General features: G+C 42.0%; 1 protein-coding gene across 2 annotated transcripts in view; it reads left to right on the forward strand.

Annotated features, from left to right (window-relative positions):
• ARMH4 (armadillo like helical domain containing 4) overlaps nt 1-21,409 on the forward strand; it is a 244,161-nt gene that overhangs the window by 126,941 nt on the left and 95,811 nt on the right. Inside the window, exons 1-4 of one of the 2 annotated variants that reach the window (XM_032875298.1) lie at nt 3,601-3,698; nt 12,875-14,309; nt 16,922-17,176; nt 19,722-19,934. In XM_032875298.1, the coding sequence (XP_032731189.1) occupies nt 12,932-14,309; nt 16,922-17,176; nt 19,722-19,934 (1,846 nt within the window). In that variant the 5' untranslated portion in view covers nt 3,601-3,698; nt 12,875-12,931. Of the gene's footprint in view, nt 1-3,600; nt 3,699-12,874; nt 14,310-16,921; nt 17,177-19,721; nt 19,935-21,409 lie in introns of those variants that run through there. The other variant, XM_032875299.1, reaches the window with a different exon arrangement.

The raw sequence follows: 21,409 nt of genomic DNA on the forward strand, positions 1-21,409 counted from the left end.
GAGGTAAAAATCTAAGCTCATTAGCAGCAAAGTAGGTCATGTCAAGTATTCTGAGGATTTTGGTTGCAATGAAAACAGCTATCAGAATTAATAAAACAGATTCTACCATTGTTACCATTATTTACATCATCATCACCACAACCATCAAATATTTATTGAATACCCAGAGTGACTGGAGTATTCTTAGCAAGACTATTTCACACCGAAAACTGTTCCTGGGAATTTCAACTTAAAAAATTAAAAGCAGCTGGGAAGTCTCCAACATAGCTAGGGTCAGAGAGTAGCTGGGCAGGGAACATTGGGAGATGTTGAGAAGCTTGTGTTCATAAACTTGTAGGGAGGTCAGAAAGGAAAGACTACCTTTTTTTTTTTTTTTCATTTGTTTGTTTTTTAAATTTTATTTATTTATTTGACAGAGAGAGAGAGAGAGAGAGGGAACACAAGCAGGGGGAGTGGGAGAGGGAGAAAAAGGCTTCCCGCTGAGCAGGGAGCCCAATGTGGGCCTCCATCCCAGGACCCTGGGATCATGACCTGAGCCAAAGGCAGCCACCTAACGACTGAGCCACCCAGTGGCCCCAAAAGACTACCTTTTGTAGTGAAGACTTAAATATGTAATTGGCAAATAACTTCTACTCTATACAGCAGCTCCTGTTCTCCTTCCATGGCCAGACCTCTTTGCTGGGTGTCTTGGGAATCTATAAGAACAACACATCCAAGGAAGGCATTTTACAGAATTCAGAAATAAAGGGAGGGAAAACCACAGGGGAAGACAGCAACAGTTGTGAGGAGATTTCCAGGTAAATTCAGCCTTCCAGGAAGATTTTTCCTCACAAGCTTCTTTCATTTCATTTTGTTCTGTTGCCTCAAGTGCTTGTTGCTCATGTTATTTCAAATGAAAATAAAACAAAAATAATAAAACTAAAAACATCCTCAGGAAACAGTGGTGAAGTCTGGGAAAGTCCTGCCAGCTGGTTTTCAAGTGCCTTTATGTGAGTCTTTAAGTGGTACTTACCTTGGTGACGTCAGCTCCACTCAGGGTCTCCTTCTCGCTTTTGCAAGACCAGAAACCCAATTTTTGTGGGCATTGAAAGCAGATTTGTTACAAACAGACATACATAATCCAGCTCACATATATTTATTCCAACTGTGTCTTAGTGGCATTACACATGGGAAATCAAGCTGTCAGGTAGTTACTTGGTACATGGGAATCCAAGTAAAGAGAATTAGTTGGTACACTGTGTGAAACACCTCTACCCAGTTTAATGATAGCCTTATCAAGGACACCATAATGCTCAAGGCTGCATTGCCAAGACTCTCCTTTCCAGATGGTATCTGAATGGACATTGTCCACTCCTGGCTCTTGGGGTTGGTTATGCGGTTGTTTGTTACATGTGACCAATTCCTTTCCGACACAAAGGCTTTTACCAACCAGGATGAAGTAATCATCGAATACTGCGAAGTTTATCAGGTAAAATATCGGATGCTCAGCGAAACCTGAATTTCAGATTAATAATAGTTTTAGCATAAACATGTCCCAAATACTGGGAGGACATTCTCTATTTTTATTTACTAAATCTGGGAACACCAAAACTTCATTCCTGAGCTTCCTTTCTTATTACTTTGATTGGAGTTTTGGGTGTTCCCAGATTTTCTTAACACACACATACAATTTCTTGCTTCACCCATAAAAGGCTAAGATTCACTGTGAGTGGATTTATTGATCTGACTTTTAGATACAGCTTTCCCTGATTTACAATTTGTGTGTGTGTTGGGGTGGGAGAGTGGGTCTTATTACCACTTCCATGTACCAATAGCAGCTGTTGAGATAAACTGCATGAATCAGAGTTGTTTACAGCAATACAAACCATTTGGGGAAGGATAAAGGATAAGTATAAACGAGTTGCAATAAGATAATTTTCACTATATAGCTGAATGACTGTATGGAGGAAAAGGAAAATAAGAATTCTACTATGGGAGAAGGGTAATTTTTGAGAGTGGAAAACTGAGTGTAAGGCAAATCTGGGGAGCAGAGCTATGTCTTTGGGACTCAGTATTGTGGGTTTCAAAAGGACAACACTAGTATGTTAGAAAGGGATGCAAGGTGGGAGGCAGGTAGATTTCAAAGAAACTTTGGACATTTCAAACATAAGACAGGCCTTAGATGCCTGGGTAGCTGGAAATAACTTCTATTGTCTTCTCCTATTCTGTTTGGTCCTCTGATTCAGCCTGATTGGTTAGGTTGTTATTTATTAGTGCTATTATTTATGTGCATTTGGGTCAAGTAGACCCAGTTTTGTGGTCTGTCTAGCTGGGAATATTACCGTACTAAGATTGTTTGTGTGAGATGTGGTGTAAATTTCAAACACCTGAAATAAAAATAAAATGTTGAAACACAACTTGGTCAGGCTGAGAGCATGGCTTATCCACCTGGTGGGTATTGAATTCAGGTAGAAGGGCGGGTCACAGTATAATGTATTATATTGTAATACATTGAATATACATAAAAACAGATCTTATATATTCAAATCAATTCAATCACATTCCATTCAACAACTATTTGTTGACAAAGATAATCTCTTCTAAAGAGAGGTGCAATGGGTAAGATAACAGTGCATCTCTGAGATTGTGCTAGGTGTGTGGGTTCAAAGGTAAACAAGACCTCGCTGGGTCCTGAGGGTGTTTACAAATTACTACAAAATAGGACCAAGACAGCTATTGTAAAGAAGGGAATTAATAAGTACAGGAGATAATGTATGTGAAAAGTTATAATGTATGTGAAAAGTGCTTTGCAAATGCGGGTTCTATGGGGGTTGGTCTATAAAGGGCCTTTGGATTCCTGACCTTTTTACCCACAATGAGAGTTAACGGAAAAAGTAAACTGAATCATTGACAAAATCAAGGATGGGGGGCAACTCACACAGCCTTCAGTCTCAACTTCGTTCCCTGTTTAATGGGGATTACCATTATTTCTTTCAGGGTTATCGAGTAGATTGAGCTGGCGCTGAAGGCAGCACCTCCTAGCATGTTCCTGGAAGGAGTAAGGGCACGATAAACCATACTTACTAGTTAGCACTTACTTTTAACCTCTCTGAGAAGGCAATACTTTGTTTGGGGCTTCTTTACACGATCCTAGTTAGGGGCACGCCTAAACCGAACAGTTTTCATAATATCCTGCAGCTTCCGACGTGCATCCTTCGCCTTAATCGAGGACCAGAGAAATTCGGGCTCTTCCAGCGAAAACGGTGCTCCGGCCGAACGCACTGAGGGAGTGCCGCCGCAGAATCCCAGCTTCCAAGAGGGACAGCAGGGCGGGGGGGGGGGGTCTCCGGCGGGGTCCCAGGAGCCGGGACCACAGCGGGACGAGTCCCTCCCATCCCCGGCCCACCCCGACTCGGCCCCCGCGCGGGAGCGGAGGCGGGGAAGTGGGCGCAGAGGGGCGTGAGGCAACGGCATCGGGTGTCAGTGCCAGCGGAGGCGGGGCGGGCACATTTTCCCGCCGCCCAATCCCCAGCTCTCGTCGTGGCCTCATGAATAAGCAACAAAGCGAAGCGTCCTCCCCCTGGCGTCCCAGACGGCTGAGGGAGCCGCCGCCGCCGCCGCTGCCGCCGCCGCCGCTGCCGCCGCAGGGGCCGCGCCGGGGATGCCCAGCGCGGGCGCCACCGCTCTCCTCCGCGCGCTGCTCGGCTGAAGGCGCACAGGTGAGCACCGACCCGACTCCCGGCGCTCGGGCGGCCGCGCCTGCAGACGCTGCGCCGGGCAGAGACAGAGCCGGAGCCCCGGGCGGCGCGGGGTCGCCCCGGGAGCGCTGCGGTCCGGGGAGCGCGGCAGCCCCGGGCGCGCCAGGCGTGCGCCCCGAGCCCCCACCCGAACGCTGTGCCCCGGCGCGGGGTGCGCGGGGGTAGCTCGGGGCGCGCCCGCCGCGGCGCGCAGGCCTCGAAGGACTCGCCGCGCTCCTCGCTCCAGCCCAGCCTCCCGGCTCCGCACCAGCGCGCGGGCCTTTGTGCTGGCGGGGCTTGCTGGGCTGGCTGCTTTTGTGTGGGCTTTCCTTTCTTCTCTCCCTCCCCTCCCCGTCTCACGGCTGTGGTGAAGTTCCTGAAGACTCGGATTTGCTCCTTTCAGAGCATCCATGGTCATGCCCCCGATGCCAGTCAGTGTCCGGCAGCCGAGGAGCGAATGGGGGCTGCGGTGGCCACCTAAACGTGTTCTGCTACTTTGCAGAAAACCAACAGTTGAGCGTTTAGCGCAGAGATGTCACGGAACCTCCTTGCTCAGACCCTGACCAGCCCCCCAGGACGCGGCGGGAGGATGCTGCTTGGAAAGGTCGCTTAACTGGAGAGAGGGCCTGTGGTCTAGACACGGAGGAGGTCAGGCTCTACCCGAGACTGCTGAATGGTTGGTAGGCGTCGCCTGGAGGTGCCCAGATATCGCACATGGGTCCTGGTCACTGACAGAACCCGACCTTTGAGGTAACAAACATGGAAGCCCTGGCTGGTTAGCCGGCAGAAGGCAGCCGGGGTGAACAAAATCTAGGACTCTCAAGACTTTGGAGTTCTCAAAGATGAGAAATCTGTGCCTTCCCCAGCCGAGCTCGAGGACCTGCTAGGATCTTGGCACCTAATTTCAGTGCAGAGCTGATGTGCAGGAGAGGAGAGAGGATGCTTTAAAGTGGCTGCATTCTTTCTTTGGAAGTTTTAGGTAGAAACTTAAGGGGGAGCAGGAGTGGTTCACAAAACCAGTCATAGAGTTCAGAAGGACTGCTTCTGTAGGAAGCCAAATGTGTGGTCAGAATTTGCATGTCTTCCTTTCTTTTTGTGTATTTCCTTGATCACACTGTTGGACTCCAAGGAGAATTGTTGAAGCCAAGTGTGTGTAAAGTCATTGATTTCTGCTCACTTGCCGGCAGAAGCCCTCTGTAGCATCTATTGAAAGAAACTCAAAACTGAGGTGCGATTTCCCAGTGTAACAGCACTGTTGCTTTTACACACAGAAGAGATGTGAGTGGTCTGATTACTCTTATGACTAAGGTAGAGCTGTTATATTTGTCTTAATAATTAGACAAACACTTATGCAGCAGACTTGATCTGTTTATTCACAAAACTCCCAAGACTCACCAAGTCTGAGGTAGCTACAGCAACAGAGCCAATTAGGGAGTGTGGATTTGTCCTTGTTTTCGTAGGAGGCTTCTTACCATTATATTCTGGTGTTTCTTGCTAGACTTTTCAATATCATAATTTGTTATTACAGAAGTGGTTTAAGGCAAGCATAGAATCAAAAGAGGAAGGCAGGATTATCTGCTGTAGAAAATTTCTACTCTTTCAACTAAAGGTATACTTCACTCTTTATATCTAGCAGACGTTTGCCTGGAAAGTTGTGTATGGAACTGCATTTTTATTCACTGAAAAAAAAATTTTTTTTCTGCACATAGGGAAGCTGAGTTTAATCTCTGTAGAATGAAAACTCATTCCCTAATTAAGATGTATGGTCAGTTCTGTTTTTTCCATGTTGTATTTACTGGGTGATTATAAGAAAAGTATCTGAATCAAGTTTCATCTTGAAATGTTACATATTATGTTTATTCCATGAAATGTCTACCTGGTGATGACTTTCTGTTTAAATGCCAGCTAGTACTTAGAGATCTTGTCAAGCAGATGAGGTTTGTGAACCACAAAGAACAGAAATGAAATGTCAAATTGGGTCATTGAAAAGAACTGTGTGATGGATGGTTGACCAAGATGGATTAGGATGGGATTCTGCAAACATCAGGCAATTCCTCGGTCATTTTGTCAGCAGGAAAAGCTGAAAGACGAAGCTCCGTGGAAATATCTAAGGGGGGAAAAAGGATGTTATGTATGATTTAAATTGCTCACATTCTGAAGTTTGAGTGTAACGTATGCCAGTATCACACTAATATGTCTTAAATTGAATGGCATTTAAAACTTTTTCTTCAAACTGTTTTCATGTCTGTTATCACATTTTGTCTCTTTTCCACCCTTTGAAGAAAACAGAATGAACATTGTCACCTCCACTTTGCAACAAAGCAACAGAATTTCCGTGGTTTGCCCAAGGTGGAGCTGGAACTTGAAGCCAATATTTAAATCTTCAGATCAGCTTCTTTTCCCAGAGATAGGATGATGCAGTAGGGGCTATAAGCGCAGACATCTTCATTTGTCTCCATTACTAAATTGTGGAAAACAAAGCTCTTGGGCTCAGAGTATGTAGAACTTCATTGTGGTCTGCAGAGATGATAGAGCACTTTGCTGGTAGTTGCCAGTGTAACCTTCTTGACCCCAGCCTACTTACCCTTTTCCCTGTCAGCACTGATGCTGCTTCCTCCTGGGGAACTATGCTTTTCTTTGTGGCTACTCTCTTCTACCTTCTTCCACTGTGGCCAGACATGCTGCTGAAAGGATCATCTGTCATTCCCGCTGTTTAATTTATAGTGAAGAATGACGGGGGTCAGATGATCTTAGAGCCAACATATTAGGCCAGTGACAGTTGTCAATAGCACAGTGAATCAGAAAAGGGGTACTGTAATGCTGTGTACCACAGTTGGGTTGATAGGGTCAGAATCTTGATTAACTCAGCTTTAGACAAATGAAATAGCATTGGCAAGAGGACATTAAGGATTAAAAAAAGGGAAAGGTAAGACAATGAAAAATTAATTATTGAGGATCAGGAAAAGTACAAAATGGAAAGATGATTAGGGTATAAACAAAGAAGGGAAAGAGTTTCTTTTTCCCTTCCTCAAGCAAAGAATCACTAATTGTTTTTTAAAAGATGTGATTGATGGTCAGTGGGAGGCAAGTCAACTTGAAGCTCTGAGACTTTTCACTTGTAACTGTTGATTGAGTTTTTTTTAAGGAAACAAACTCTGAAAACCTAAAATACAGCAGAAATGAGAATACAGGTAGTTATTACTATTACTAAAATGATAAATTGAGTGAGTAGCCAAAACTGGCCAGGTAATGAACAAAACATAGTTAGAGATAGATAAACCATGGCATGTCATTGGAAATCTCCTTCAAGTGGAGACTCTGAACATCCTTTTGCACATTTGTAAGGGGTTATTTATTTTTGCTTCACTCCAGCAAATATGTATTGAACACCTCTTCTCTGTGCCTACCATTATTAGTAAATAGATGGCAAACAAAGGAAGCTAAAACCCAGTGTTTGCATGCAAAGAACAAACTCTTACAGGTCTGATGATTTGTGCTGGAGAAGTTGGGAGAAGGTGGGAAGAGACTGGGCCAGGCTATATTTGTGCCAGCAGTTAGTAAACAGGATGTGACCTGGGGGCCAGGGTTTGGATACCCACGGTAGGGAAGAAGGGAGTCTTCTGGCTACTGCAGTCTTGTGAGCGTAACTTGGGAGCCTGAAATGAACGTAGCACGGAAGGGCAATCTACTAAGACGGTGATGGTTTGTACAGGGCACGAGCAGTGTGGGGTTGCATTATAGATATGGAGCTTGGCAGTTGGAAATTTGGTGACATTCAGTGATGTGTTTGGCAAAGGAGGGAACTGGAAGTCTGACAGAATTTTCAAGTTCAAAAACAAACATGATAACATAGGCAAGTTAATTTTTCTCTATAAGCTTGTAGCTTTCTCTAAAACAAAAAAAAATGGGGATTATGGTATTGCCTGTCTCATTAGGTTGTTGTTAGGATTAAATAAGGTAGTTTACATAAGGCACTCAACTCCTGGCACATAGCATCCTCCAAATGGTGGCCATTTTTGATTGGTTATTGTCATTTTTATTCTTAAGAATAAACCATCTGGATTGTATAAAATGGACTGGAGAGGAGAGAGTCTGGACAGGATCATCAGTTGAGAGGCCATTAAAATAATAACCATCAGTGAGGTGATGAGTACCAAGAGATATTATGAGGGAGGTATCCACAGAGGTTGTGAATCTAGAATGTGGAGAAGAATTCAGGATGAAACCAAAGTTTAGGTGAAGAAGATTGTGTGTCTGAGGTGGCATGTGAGTATTTTCCAGGAGACAGTGAAAAATCTAAGATTAGTCAGCTCTCTTCCCCAAACCTTTTGGTATTTATGGTATTTGTGTTTATCCCAAGAAGAGGGAAATATCAGGCAATTTGTCACCAGTTTTTTTGGCATACTCTCTAGGCCTCCTGTGTCTGGAGTACTCTTGTGGCAATGCTCATGTTCCTTCTCTATTGTATGTGGAATTCAGTTTCCTTTGAAAAATGTAGCTTTGTCACTGATGAGAATGTTTTCCCATGCTGGTTCCCCTTGGGTCTACATTTTGGTAACACACTAGCAATAATATACATTTTAGTTGGAAAAAAAGTTGACCAAGTGTTTCAAAAACCCATGATTATTAAATCTAACAAGGTGACTAAGTCTGTTTTTTATGTTGTCTTTCATTTGTCTTTGTAACCTGAGTATGCTAAGACTTGACAAGGAAACAGATTCTGCATTGTATCTATTTAAGATTGTCAAAGATAATGGGTGACAGAGCAGCTTATCTGCCCACTGGTGCAGAAATGCAGTACACTGTTCATTAGGATACCTTGATAGCAAGTGATTGACAAGTTGTTACTGACTTGCTCTGAAAGGGATGCTTTTTAAGCTATTAGAAGCCAATGGCCCCTATCAGTTGGCAATTTGGTTACAGTTTATTTACCTGCATTAATTTGCTGTGATGGGTAGTAGTGGAAAGAAGGCAGCACTGCCATGGTGTGAAAGAAAAGTTAGAGAAATACTCTTTTGTTTGTTCAGTATTCTTATGATTGAGTTAATTTAAGATAATTAAGACACCGAGTACTAATTAGCAGTGAAATTTCCCCACCCTCCCCTTGCCCTACAAAGCAGGCTGTAGGCATTCCTCTGTTTGTTCAGCCAATATTTACTGAGCATTTCCTCTGTGCCAGGCTCTTTGCCAGGGAGGGGATACAATGTTGAGGGAAAAAAAAAGAAAAGGCGTATAGCCTTAAAAATATGCTTGCAGATGATTATTTAGTTTGAGGCATATGGCTGTTAAATTGACAATGGTCAGCCTTTTCTTATTTCTTCTCTAATGTCAGGTGGCTCTCCCTGGGGACCACCAAAATCATGGGAATGGCTGTGTGAACTTGCACTGTGCTTTGAAAGATGGAGAAAGACTTGGAACTTGAAGGTCATTTACCAGTTTATCTGAGTTGCAGACATGCTCCCTGCTGTCGTTCTTATAGGCTGTCTTTTCTGTTTCTTTTAAAGTTTAGGCATTGCTTTGAATAGTGGGGAGAAGGAACATATGGCCGCAATATGCAGACGTAGAACAGGCTTGCAGTTCACCCCCATTTTTTTCTGTAGTTGGATTTAGAAAGCAGGTGGCTGACACTTAATTACAGAAGGAAAGTCTTTTAGAGCAATGGCAGAATTCCCTTCACACAAAAATTCTAAAGCTCAAGATCTAGCTGAAAATAAAACCTTGAAGGAAAATTCTGTTTGGGAAAGGCAATTGAGGTTATATTAAATCTGTATGGTTTGCCTACCCCCCCCCCGATTTGTTTATAAGATTCTCCTCTCAGCCCACATGACTCCAGAACATATAAATAAGATATGAAACATCCATTCAATCATTTGGGTGCCTTGCCTACTTGACGGCATGATTGTTGGAATATGAATACATTTGTATTTTAATTTTATGACCTTGTAGATAAAATATGAAAATGGAATCATGGAGGTAAAAAGGATTTACCCTATTTTTTGTTTAATTCCTCATTTTGTCAAAGGAAAGACTGAGGCTATTTGCACAGTATCCCATAGCAAATTTTAACAACAATAAAGCTTGGATTCAGGAATTGTTTTTCTGATTCCAGTCCATGTCCCTCTAAATTCTATTGTTATTCATGATGGGCTGTTTTTTTTTTTTTTTTTTTTTCCTTTCTTTTCTTTCAGGTTTTTATCCAGAAGCATGGGATCATGTAGACCAAGGTTTTAGGCCACACCCTATATTGTCTGGGATGTTTAGTAAGATTTCACTGAATGGGAAAAATATTTGTTCAGGAAAGAATAGATCAGAGGGTTGTGTAGCTTTTACATATGTTCAACTATATACGCTTTCATAGCTCAATTTATCCGTACAAATATACAGTTTCATCAACTGTGAACATTTACAGCCTGTCTTTGTTTTGTTTTGAGGAGTGCAGTTAGAGGCAGCAAGCCAAATACTCTTACCAGATCTGTTACCTGACTATAAAGTGGGATTCTTTAGGGATCATTTAAAGTATGGTGATAACTAATGTTCAGAATGTGGACATACCTTGGCACAATCTATTCCCTCTTTTTCAAATATCTTTCCCATATTCTCTCCTTTTAAAACAATGCTAGCTGCTGGTATGTAATTTAATATTTAAATAAAATTGTTACAGACTCTCCTCCCCCATGTGGGGAAGCTTACCATCCCTCTCACTATCTATGAGGATTCTTGCCAGGGGTGTGGTGGCTTTCTTCTAGTCACCTCTGGCTTCAGTTTTCTTCTGCTAATAAATTTATGATCCCTGATGTGTACTATTCCTTTTCTGCACGTCATCTTATTCCTATATTCTTGCAAAGTACTGTGGATTCAAGATTTCTGCGTAACAAATTATCCCTAACTTAGTGGCCACAAATGCTTATTATTTCATCTCATTTCTGTGCATTAGGAATTTGGGAGTAGCCACCTTACCAGGTGGTTCTGGCTCAAGGTCTCTCAGGAAGTTCAGGAAGTTGCAGTCATGGTGTCAGCTGAAGGAAGCTACAGGCATCTGAAGGTTTGACTGGGGCTGGAGGATGCCTTCCAAGATGACTCATTCATGGCGTGCTGGTAGTTTGGCAGGAGGCCTGAGCTCCAAATCCAGGGGATTCCTCTTTCCTTGTGTAGAAAAATTCAGCCTTTTTTTCCTCTTCAGCTATCTAGATCATGCCCTAAGGACTTGACATTTTCTTGGTCACAAAAAGACCTGGAAACAAAAATGGGGAAGCTTTGAACTTCTTAAGGGGAGAAGGCCCTATGAAAACATAAATTTTTATATTTGATGTGTGCACATTACATGCTTAACCCAAGTAGTTTAATGATCAGACATGAAGGAAGGAAAAAATAATAACTTTCATAAAGCTTCAGTTTTTAGAATTTTCATTCCTATGTTTAACTTTCTAGAACATCTATAGCATCTGAGAAATTTCTGATGATGGGAAAAGAAAGTGCCCAAACAGCAAAGTAGATTAAAAAAGAACTAAAACTCATACATTTTTGGGGAAAATTAGTAGTTTTTTTGTTTTTTGTTTTTTAAAGATTTTATTTATTTATTTGACAGACAGAGATCACAAGTAGGCAGAGAAGCAGACAGAGAGAGAGGAGGAATCAGGCTCCCCATTGAGCAGAGAGGCCAATGCGGGGCTTGATCCCAGGATTCTGGGATCATGACCTGAACCGGAGGCAGAGGCTTTAAGCTACTGAGCCACTCAGGCACACCCCCCACCTTTTTTTTTTTTTTTTAAAGATTATTTACTTATTTATTTGACAGACAGAGATCACAAGTAGGCAGAGAGGCAGGCAGAGAGAGGATGGGAAGCAGGCTCCCTGCTGAGCAGAGACCCTGATGCGGGGCTTGATCCGAGGACCCTGGGATCATGACCTGAGCCAAAGGCAGAGGCTTTAACCTACTGAGCCACCCAGGCGCCAAATTAGTAGTTTTGATATAGTTTTAGTTTTAACGAGAGTGTGAGTAGTTTTTAAAAACAGAAAATGCAATAAATCTCAATCTTATAATGGTACGTATTCAGTAAAGATTGCTAATTTAAAATGCGTTTTGGTTCTCTTACATAGTTTTTTTCCCCTAAAAACACATTTATCTGCAGTAACTCTTTTTTACTCTTTCTGCTCCTTAAATTTTGAAACATCAAGGGTTTGCCTATAATTTTTATAGTTGTTACAGAGAAAAAAAATAATTTTAGTGTTTTATTTTTATTTTTTAATTCTTTTTTACATTTATTTATTTATTTATTTATTTATTTAGATTTTATTTATTTATTTGACAGAGAGAGATCACAAGCAGGCAGAGAGGCAGGCAGAGAGAGAGGAGGAAGCAGGCTCCCCGCTGAGCAGAGAGCCCGATGCGGGGTTCAATCCCAGGACCCTGGGATCATGACCTGACCCGAAGGCAGCGGCTTAACCCACTGAGCCAGTCAGGCGCCCCAATTTTAGTGTTTTAAAGAGAAATTTAAAAACATAGTTTTTTTATTTTTTCAATTTTATTTTTTGTTTATTTTTTTAAAAAGTGGGCTCCACAACCAGTATGGGGCTCAAACTCAGAACCCCAAGATCAAGGGTCATGTGTTCTACTGACTGAGCCAGCCAGGAGCCCCTAAAGATAAATTTTAATCGAAAATAATTTATATACTTAGAAAAACTTCTTGAATATAACCAGCATTCAGTGTTTTATGATGATGTTTAATAAGTTTTAAGCCATACTTGAAACTTTCTCTGAATGTAATATAAATAAATGTGAGATTTACTTTCTATGTCTTAGATATATTGCTATTTCTGCAGTCATTTGACTACATGATTTATGGCAGAATTTGGGGAGAATATTGCAAATGTGACTTCAAGGGTAGTTTTTTCAAATAGGTATTTAAGAAACAATGAACTTAGTCCTCGAACTATGTGTACCTCTTCTAGAGCTTCAAGTTAAATCAGCGGCAAAATTCAGCAGGGAAAAATGAACTGGGTTATCCATGTCTCAAAGGTACCAAAGAAGTAGAACAGCTGTCTCTTCTATACTATCTCCAAGCATGAAATCAAGATTATTTTACTTACAGTTTAATCTGAAGGGGCTTATTTACAAAATGCATTTATGTGACAGCTTGATATGCTTTATTTTTCTGCAGGACTCAATTACTGGAATTGTCAACTTTGTTGATGTATGTGCACATTTCTCCTCCACTATGAGCAGACCAATTGTAGTGCACAGTTGTCTGGCCTTCTGGAGCCTTGTGCTTCTCAACTTTGCCACACAATGTGTGGCCTTTCCCAAAGTGGAAAGAAGGGAGATAGCGCATGTTCCTGCAGAAACAGGGCAGCCTGAGAGGATAAACACAGATGACCTAGAAAATGACCCTCTGACTTCCAAGTGCCCTCCCCAGTTGGTGGTCTCTGAAGATCCAGTGATGGTGTTAGCAGAACCATCAGCAACGTCCTTAAAGAAAGTATTGCCTACTAACAAAGAAGTCCATCCAGTAGGCGGTGGGCTCATGCAGCCTAACAGCCCTGCCTTGTACACTGGTGCTGAGACAGTCATCCCCGGCGAGGAGGAAGTGTTTGTTTCCAGCCAGCCAGAGAGGGTGTCTCCCGAGAGCCAACTTTTCAAGGCCATGCTGACCAATCCTATCCCTGCAACTGCTCCTCTGAATATCGATCAGAAAGAAGAACGCTTCGGTAGTACCGTCATTCAGCCCATCATAGAAGGGACCACAGAAGAAACACAGGGTTTTCTGAACTATGTGGATGACCAGTTGTTTGCAACTGAAAGTCAGGAAGGAGTTAGTCTGGGACATTCACCTTCATCTGATGTGAATACTAAAGAAATGCTAACTGCCAATCCCAGGACCGAGAAATCTGAAGCAGATAAAGAACACAGGGCAGCTTTTTTCCCCAGTCTTGAACCCATAGTGGGCACGGAGCCTGGAAGCCCCATGCCTGAGAGGGAGAAGCCTTCGCCGATGACAGCTGATCATACCCAGACCGCTGCCACCAAACACTGGCTCACAACCTCTGAGTACACCCTGAGTGTTGAGCCAGAAACTGACAGGCTGCTGGGAGCCCCAGGAGTCCCAGGGAGTGTCAGCATAGCTGTTCCAGCTGCCTCTGTCAGAAGTGATGAGTGGGATGACACCAAATTAGAGAGTGTAAGCCAGATAAAGACTCCAAAGCTTGGAGACAGTATAGAGACTCAGGTGGGAATGGAAATGTCTCAGACAGCCCAAGAAACTGATAATGACCCTATGGAAGGTCTGGAAGAGGGCAAACTTGTGACAGAGGCTTCAGAGGTGGCTCTGGGGCTGCTGGAAGGGGAAGAACCCATGGGGACAGCTCTGCTAATGGCACACGGGGAGGTGCGATCCTCTCCCTTTGACGATCAAAGTTCTTTTACTCCCACAAGTCCTGTGGAAGATAGGAAAGTCTCTGTTGTCAGCCTCTTCCAAGATACTGCAGACTTCATGGAGTCCACTAGGGAAAATGATGCAGTGGTTTTCTTAGAGACCACTGTTTCCATCTCAGAATATGAATCTGAGGCACATCAACCACTGGGAAATACACTGAAAGGTAAAAGAAAGAAAGAAAGACAAACAAGCTTTGTTTAATTTGGAATGTTTCCATCTGATTTTATTATTATTTTTAAAAAGTTGAGATGTAATTAACATATGACATTGTATTAGCTTTAGCTCTTGTTTTATGTTTTTTTTAAAGTGATTATTATTATTTTTTTAAAGATTTTATTTATTTATTTGACAGACAGAGTGAGAGAGAGAGAGAGAGCACAAGCAGGGAGAGCGACAGAGGGGAGGGAGAAGCAGGCTCCTTGCTGAGCAGGGAACCTGATGTGGGGCTCGATCTCAGGACCTGGGATCATGACCTGAGCTGAAGGCAGAAGCTTAACCCACTGAGCCACCCAGGCACCCCTGTACGTTGCTTTTTTAAATTCCATTAAGAGAGTTGGGTCTCCATGACCATGAAGATACTGGATATGACTGAACAAGAATTACTTCAATTTTCCATAACATTTTAAGATATTCCGGGAGCATTAAGTCATATAGCTCCAGATTATTCATCACATAATTGAATCTGTGATTCTTATGTATTAGAATTGCATTAGCTTATATAATAGGGCCTAAAAAGTAAAATGAATTTGGTGATTGATTATTTTGATTATTGAATATACTCCTTACTTAGTCATGATTGTCTTACTTAACTACAGTCTCTCTCTTTTTAAAGTTTTTTAAGTTTATTTATTTTTTTTTACTAAGTCTATACCCAGTGCGTGGCTCGAACTCACGAATCCTGAGATCAAGAGTCACATGCTCTTCTGACTGAGCCAGCCAGGCGCCCCTCAACTATAGTCTCTTAATAGGCAACTTCTTTTTATTCCCAGCACATAGCACAATATCTGGCACCTAGCAGGTGCTTCCTAAGTACCAAGTCAGTGGATGTGTAAATGGAGATAGAGAACCATTCAGACTGAAATTACTCTATTTGACTGCCTGCATTATTCAAATTAATCAAAAAGTTTCTAGATGTTCTTTGTAGAAAGAAACAGTTAAATAATTCCTTTCACTTTAATTTTGTTGTTGTTCAACAAAAAGAACGTGAAAAACAGATTACTGACAACAGTAGTTAGAGAATAGACAAAAATCTTTTTACCTATTTTCTGGTGATTATACATCTTTTCCAAAAGTAGATAACTCAAATGCTAATCATTTAGGGGCCCAGGGACTACTTAGGACATTACTCTCTGCAGGATATGCAATGATTTCTTTGTGGTTTTGGTTACTATGAACAGATGAGTAACCTTAGGTCATCATCAGTTCTCGAATTCAGCTTATTCCACGGGTTTGGGTGAAGATCAGGTTTTAAAAGTTATCTATAAAAATTATCATATTATTATTTTTTCTCTACAGGAAGTAGAATAAGAGATGTGGAGAAATTTTGAATGATAATTTTAAAATTTCCATCACTATTTCTAGTTCTTACTCTTTTTTTCTCTCATAACGGTCACCATTCAAAGTTGGTATTTACTGAATACTTGTAGAAGTACTGGGGTATGTGCTAAGTGCTTTACATGCATTATCTATTTTATTTACTTATTTAAGAGAGAGAGAGCAAGAGAGAGAACGAGAGGGAGCACACATGCAAGAGCTGGAGCTGGGGCAGAAGGGCAGAGGAAGAGGGAGAGAGTTTCAGGCAGACTCCTTGCTGAATGCTGATCCCAGAGCCCAGGGAACAGGGAGTGGCTCTATCTCAGGACCCTAAGGTCATGACCTGAGCTGAAACCAAGGGTCTGATGCTCAACGGACTGAACCACCCAGGGGCCCCTGAAGCCTGGATTCTTTTTTTTTTTTTTTTTAAAGATTTTATTTATTTATTTGACAGAGAGAGATCACAAGTAGGCAGAGAGGCAGGCAGAGAGGAGGGGAAGCTGAGCAGAGAGCGTGACGCGGGGCTCGATCCCAGGACCCTGGGATCATAACCTGAGCTGAAGGCAGAGGCTTAACCCACTGAACCACCCAGGCACCCCTGAAACCTGCATTCTTGACTGCTCAGATATATGGGTTCCATGGAATGATATTAGTATCTACCTCTCCTTAGTATACATTGAAAGAGAAAACAAGATGATGCCCACCATATACTTAGCAGTGTGTGTCTACAGCATATAATAGAAATATATGTGTACCTAGCATATAATAGAAACTCAGTAAACATTAGTTACTATAATCATTATTCTTTTATTAAAAATGCAGACTTTCCCCTTTAGAAATGCAAATGTGAAAATTTATATATATATGTATATATATATATATATATATGTAAATGCTGAGAATTTTTGAATATAACTCAGAACTGTATAATTTGTTTCTTAACAAACTGATTATGTTGATATTTATAAGAGGGAGATCAACTGTTGATCTTTCTATTTTGTTTTGGATTTTGTTTTACACATTAACTTCTTTATCTCAGTCTTAGATTGATTCATCACTCTTGAAAGCAGGAACACTGAAAATATTTATTTGCTGGCATTTTGTGTCTGAGCGATCTGTTGGCCTTCCCATACCCTGAAATAGCTATCTTCTTTTTTTTTTTTTCAGTTTATTAATTACAGAGTGACATTTTAAGGTATAGGGAATTTGTCTATTTTAAAATGTTGTATCCCTCCTTTTAAGACATCATCACTCAAGAGATGACAACAGCTGTTCAAGAAGCAGAAGCCACTTTATCATTGGTGACACAAGAGCAGCAGGTTTCTACCCTCGAGGTTACTGGAGAAAATGGTAAGATTGAGGAAGGAAAAGAGTCCCCCTCTGCCACATCTGGTGTCCCTGCTGTTACTCAGCTGTCGAGGAGATGGGAGCCTCTGCCCTCTACAGTTTCAACTACAGCCATGCCGTTGTCTTCCGAAGTTACTTCTGCTCTGGAAGGTTTGTAAGTAGGGGGGACTTGGACTCAGTTTGGGAGTGGATCTTTTCTGAGTTAATAAGGAATAGAATGAGTGTGGCACCTGGCTCTGTCCCTGGGGTACACACACATTTCATCTGGAGAATGAACTGGAAAGGTGCGTGAACTTTCTCTTGTTTGGGGGGATGTGGCAAAGCCTGACAGGATGAGGAGTTAGTTCCCAGGTAAAATGAGATGGCTTATCACTGGGGCCTGGGAAGGCCAGACCTCCTGAGAAGCTCTCCTTGTTTGACAGCACTGGCTGCTAGGAGCCAGGGGGTGAAGTGAAAACAGTGAGGACCTCAGTTCAAATCTCAGCTTTGGCCCCCACTAATATTGTGGCCTCAAGCAAGTCTCATGTCTCCAGGCTTGGTTTGTGCATCCCTAAATAATGCTTACCTGACTTACAGGTTATTTTAAGGATTCAAAATAATGGCTGCAAAGTGGTTTCCATATAGGAGGCCCTCAAATACTCTTATCTTTTTTTTTTTTTTTAAGATTTTATTTATTTATTTGACAGACAGAGATCACAAGTAGGCAGAGAGGCAGGCAGAGAGAGAGAGAGAGGAGGAAGCAAGCTCCCCGCTGAGCAGAGAGCCCGATGCGGGGCTCGATCCCAGGACCCTGGGATCATGACCTGAGCCGAAGGCAGAGGCTTTAACCCACTGAGCCACCCAGGCGCCCTCAAATACTCTTATCTTAAGGACAGCAAAATTTTTTTTTTTTTAAAGATTTTATTTATTGATTTGACAGAGAGAGATCACAAGTAGACAGAGAGAGAGAGAGGGAAGCAGGCTCCCTGCTGAGCAGAGAGCCCGATGCGGGACTCGATCCCAGGACCCTGAGATCATGACCTGAGCCGAAGGCAGCGGCTTAACCCACTGAGCCACCCAGGCGCCCAGGACAGCAAAATTTTTAAATCTTGGTAATCATCAGAAACACCTGAAAATTATAAAAATTATTATCATTTAAATATCGTTTTGGGCCTCATGTCTCTATCTCATTATTGGTCTAAGTCTACTTTTATTTATTAACTGAATTATTTATTTATTTATTTTTTAAAAAGAGCTTATTTATTTATTTGACAGAGAGACACAGTGAGAGAGGGAACAGAAGCAGGGGGAGTGGGAGAGGGAGAGTCAGACTTCCCGCTGAGCAGGGAGCCTGATGCGGGGCTCCATCCCAGAACCCTGGGATCATGACCTGGGCTGAAGGCAGATGCTTAATGATTGAGCCACCTAAGTGCCCCTAACTGAGTTATTTTTAACAAGATAAAAAAATATCTCCTAACCCTGCCGCTCCAAAAGACACTTTGGGGCCCAGTTAGTAACGTAGATGTAACCCCATCCACGTCTTCCTCCTCTGATGTTAACTGTCATCCTGAATCTTGTGTTCCTCATTTCCTTGGTTTCCTTTTATCTTAGTTTTTTTTTTTTCCCTTCCTTTAATCTTAGTTTTATCATGCCTGTATTCATTCCTCAAATTATGCATTTAAATATTTTAGTAGTTTTTAATTTTATAAAAACAGTATTGTGCTGCAGATAACCTTTTTGGGACTTGCTTGTTTTACTTAATAGTCTATGGCTATGATTTACTTGCTATGAATCTTCTGTTTTGACTATTTTATGATATTACACTATGAAAATAGATCACAGTGTATTCATCTCCTCTTCACCCAGTCTCTCCTAGCAATTTGCATTAGGGTCATTTCCAGGTTTGGCTTTTGTGAACATTGCTTGCTGCCGTGTATACCCTCTTATATATCCTCCATTGGACACGTGCAGGAGATTCTCTTGGTTATAATCCTAGAGCCCCAGGGTTAGGTCTGAATGTTTGACTCTAGCGGGCAATGCCTCACTATTTTCCAAAGTGGTTGCACCAGTGTATGTTTCTCACAGCAAATGTATGTGAGACTCTGTGCATCCATATCCTAGAAGCTTTAAGAAACAGTTTTTCCAGCTTCACTACAAAGGGAATTCTGATTGAGGAAGTTGGGATATGTGGAAAGCATGGAGGTGAACTTCTAAAAAATTACCTCGGAGATTCTGATGATCTACCAGACCTGCAAAATAATACTATTCTAGAGGTTTTTTTTTTAATATTTGGGAAAACTTAGGGCTAAATTTGGCTGCATTGGAATTGAGCATATTCTAGACAGATATCCTTACCCTTTCACTTGATTTTTTAAAGTTGTCTTTGGCATATATTTTAATACTTTTTTGTTACTGTCTTTGACAGTAAATCAGATAAAATTGTACAAAATTCCTAATATTGTCAATAGAGTAAATGGGAAATGAAAATTTGAAAAGAAATTTCTGATTTGAGACAGTACAATTTCCCAGACGATAAAGTGCCTTGTATAGCGGGATTGATGTACTATGGGAAGGGGGGAGCTGGTCTAAATGCCAGACTTAATGTATATAAGATACTGGTTTCACTGATCATTTCTTGCTTGAAAAGCGGAAAGGCATGTATACATTTCTCCTAATGATCATCTTTGGGCAAGGTGCTATCTTTTGTGTTTGACAGACCTAATAGACACCATCACGGGGCCAAACGAGGAATTGTTCACACCAGTTTGGGGCTCTCCGGTGACTCCCCCTGGAATAATAGAGGAAGCCCCCAGCCTTTTCCCAGCGCTTCCTGATTCTGAGACGTCTTCGGAGAGCAGAACCGTTGTCCCATCCATTAGCCATGTTAATACAGCTGCCTCATATGGCCTGGACCAACTTGAATCTGAAGGTACCCATATTTTGAAGGGGGTCTTTTTCTTGGACTAATTGATGGAGTCACTGAGCAAATGTTTTTGAGAAAAGATTAAGGAGCAATGTATTCCATTTGCAGTGTGGATCCGGGGTCAATAAACCGTGGCCGGGATGGATCTGGCCTGCCTTCTATATGACCTGCAAGTTAAGAATGATCTTTACCTTTTCAAATGATTGGGGAAAAAAATTAGAAGAAGAATAATATTTCGTGACATATAAAAGTTAAGTAAAATTCAAATATCAATGTTCCTAAATCAAGCTGTCTTGGGACCCAGCGGCACGTGCACATTTATATCTTGTCTGTGGCTACTTTTGTGCCAGATCAGCAGAGTTGAATAGTTTTGACAGAGACTGTGCACAAAGCCCAAAACATTTATGATGTGGCCCTTTACTGAGAAAGCTTGCTGACCTCTGGTCTAGAGCAGTAGCTGTTAACTACGGGTGAACATCAGGATCACTTTGGGGAGCTTTTAAAAAAATCCTAATGCCTGATTCCTCCCAGGGATTCTGATTCCATTGATGTAGGATGCAGTCTGACATCTACATTTTTATTTTTATTTTTAAAGACTTTATTTATTTGACAGAGGTAGAGAGCACAAGCAGGGGGAGCAGCAGGCAGAGGGAGAGGGAGAAGCAGACTCCCCACTGAGCAGAGAGCCCGAAATGGGACTTGATCCCAGGACCCTGGGATCATGACCTGAGCTGAAGGTTTAACTGACTGAGCCACCCAGGTGCCCTGCATCCACATATTTTTTTTTTTTTTTCTTAAAGATTTTATTTATTTGACAGAGATCACAAGTAGGCAGAGAGGCAGGCAGAGAGAGAGAGGAAGGGAAGCAGGCTCCCCGCTGAGCAGAGAGCCCGATGCGGGGCTCGATCCCAGGACCCTGAGATCATGACCCAAGCTGAAGACAGAGGCTTTAACCCACTGAGCCACCCAGGCGACCCCTGCATCCACATTTTTAAAGAGTACTCAAGATGACTAAGATCTGCAGGCTCCATCGAGGATGCTGGTTTAAATGGAAAAATTCAAGTTTCCCCACCAGATTTTCTTAGGTGGAAACTTTAATGTGGATTGTATTTTCACAGCGCTGCTCTGGTTGTTAGTCCTGGGATTTTGTTTTTGTTTTTTTCTTCATGAACATTTCCGGGTTAGGAAGTTGTACTATTTGGAGAGGGTCAATCTCTTCACCTGTTAAGATTGAGAAATGCATGCCAAATTATACTGTCTGAGACATTGGCTGTGAGCATGAAAAAGAGGCCTGGAGCCCAGCTGCACATCCACAAACACGCAGACTGGAAATATGATGAAAGGTCATTTAATTGATCAGCATTTTGGCAGGTGGTACAGAATGTCCAGAGATTTGTGATGCTGAGTTTCTAAAATGAATCTAGAGGACAGGTAAGCTTTTGGGCGCAGCATTAGCCATGGGCTTGCTGCAGTAAAGACAA

The sequence above is a fragment of the Lontra canadensis genome, unplaced genomic scaffold (genome assembly GCF_010015895.1).
Source record: "Lontra canadensis isolate GAN:19392208 unplaced genomic scaffold, GSC_riverotter_1.0 scaffold55, whole genome shotgun sequence".
NCBI lineage: Eukaryota > Metazoa > Chordata > Mammalia > Carnivora > Mustelidae > Lontra > Lontra canadensis.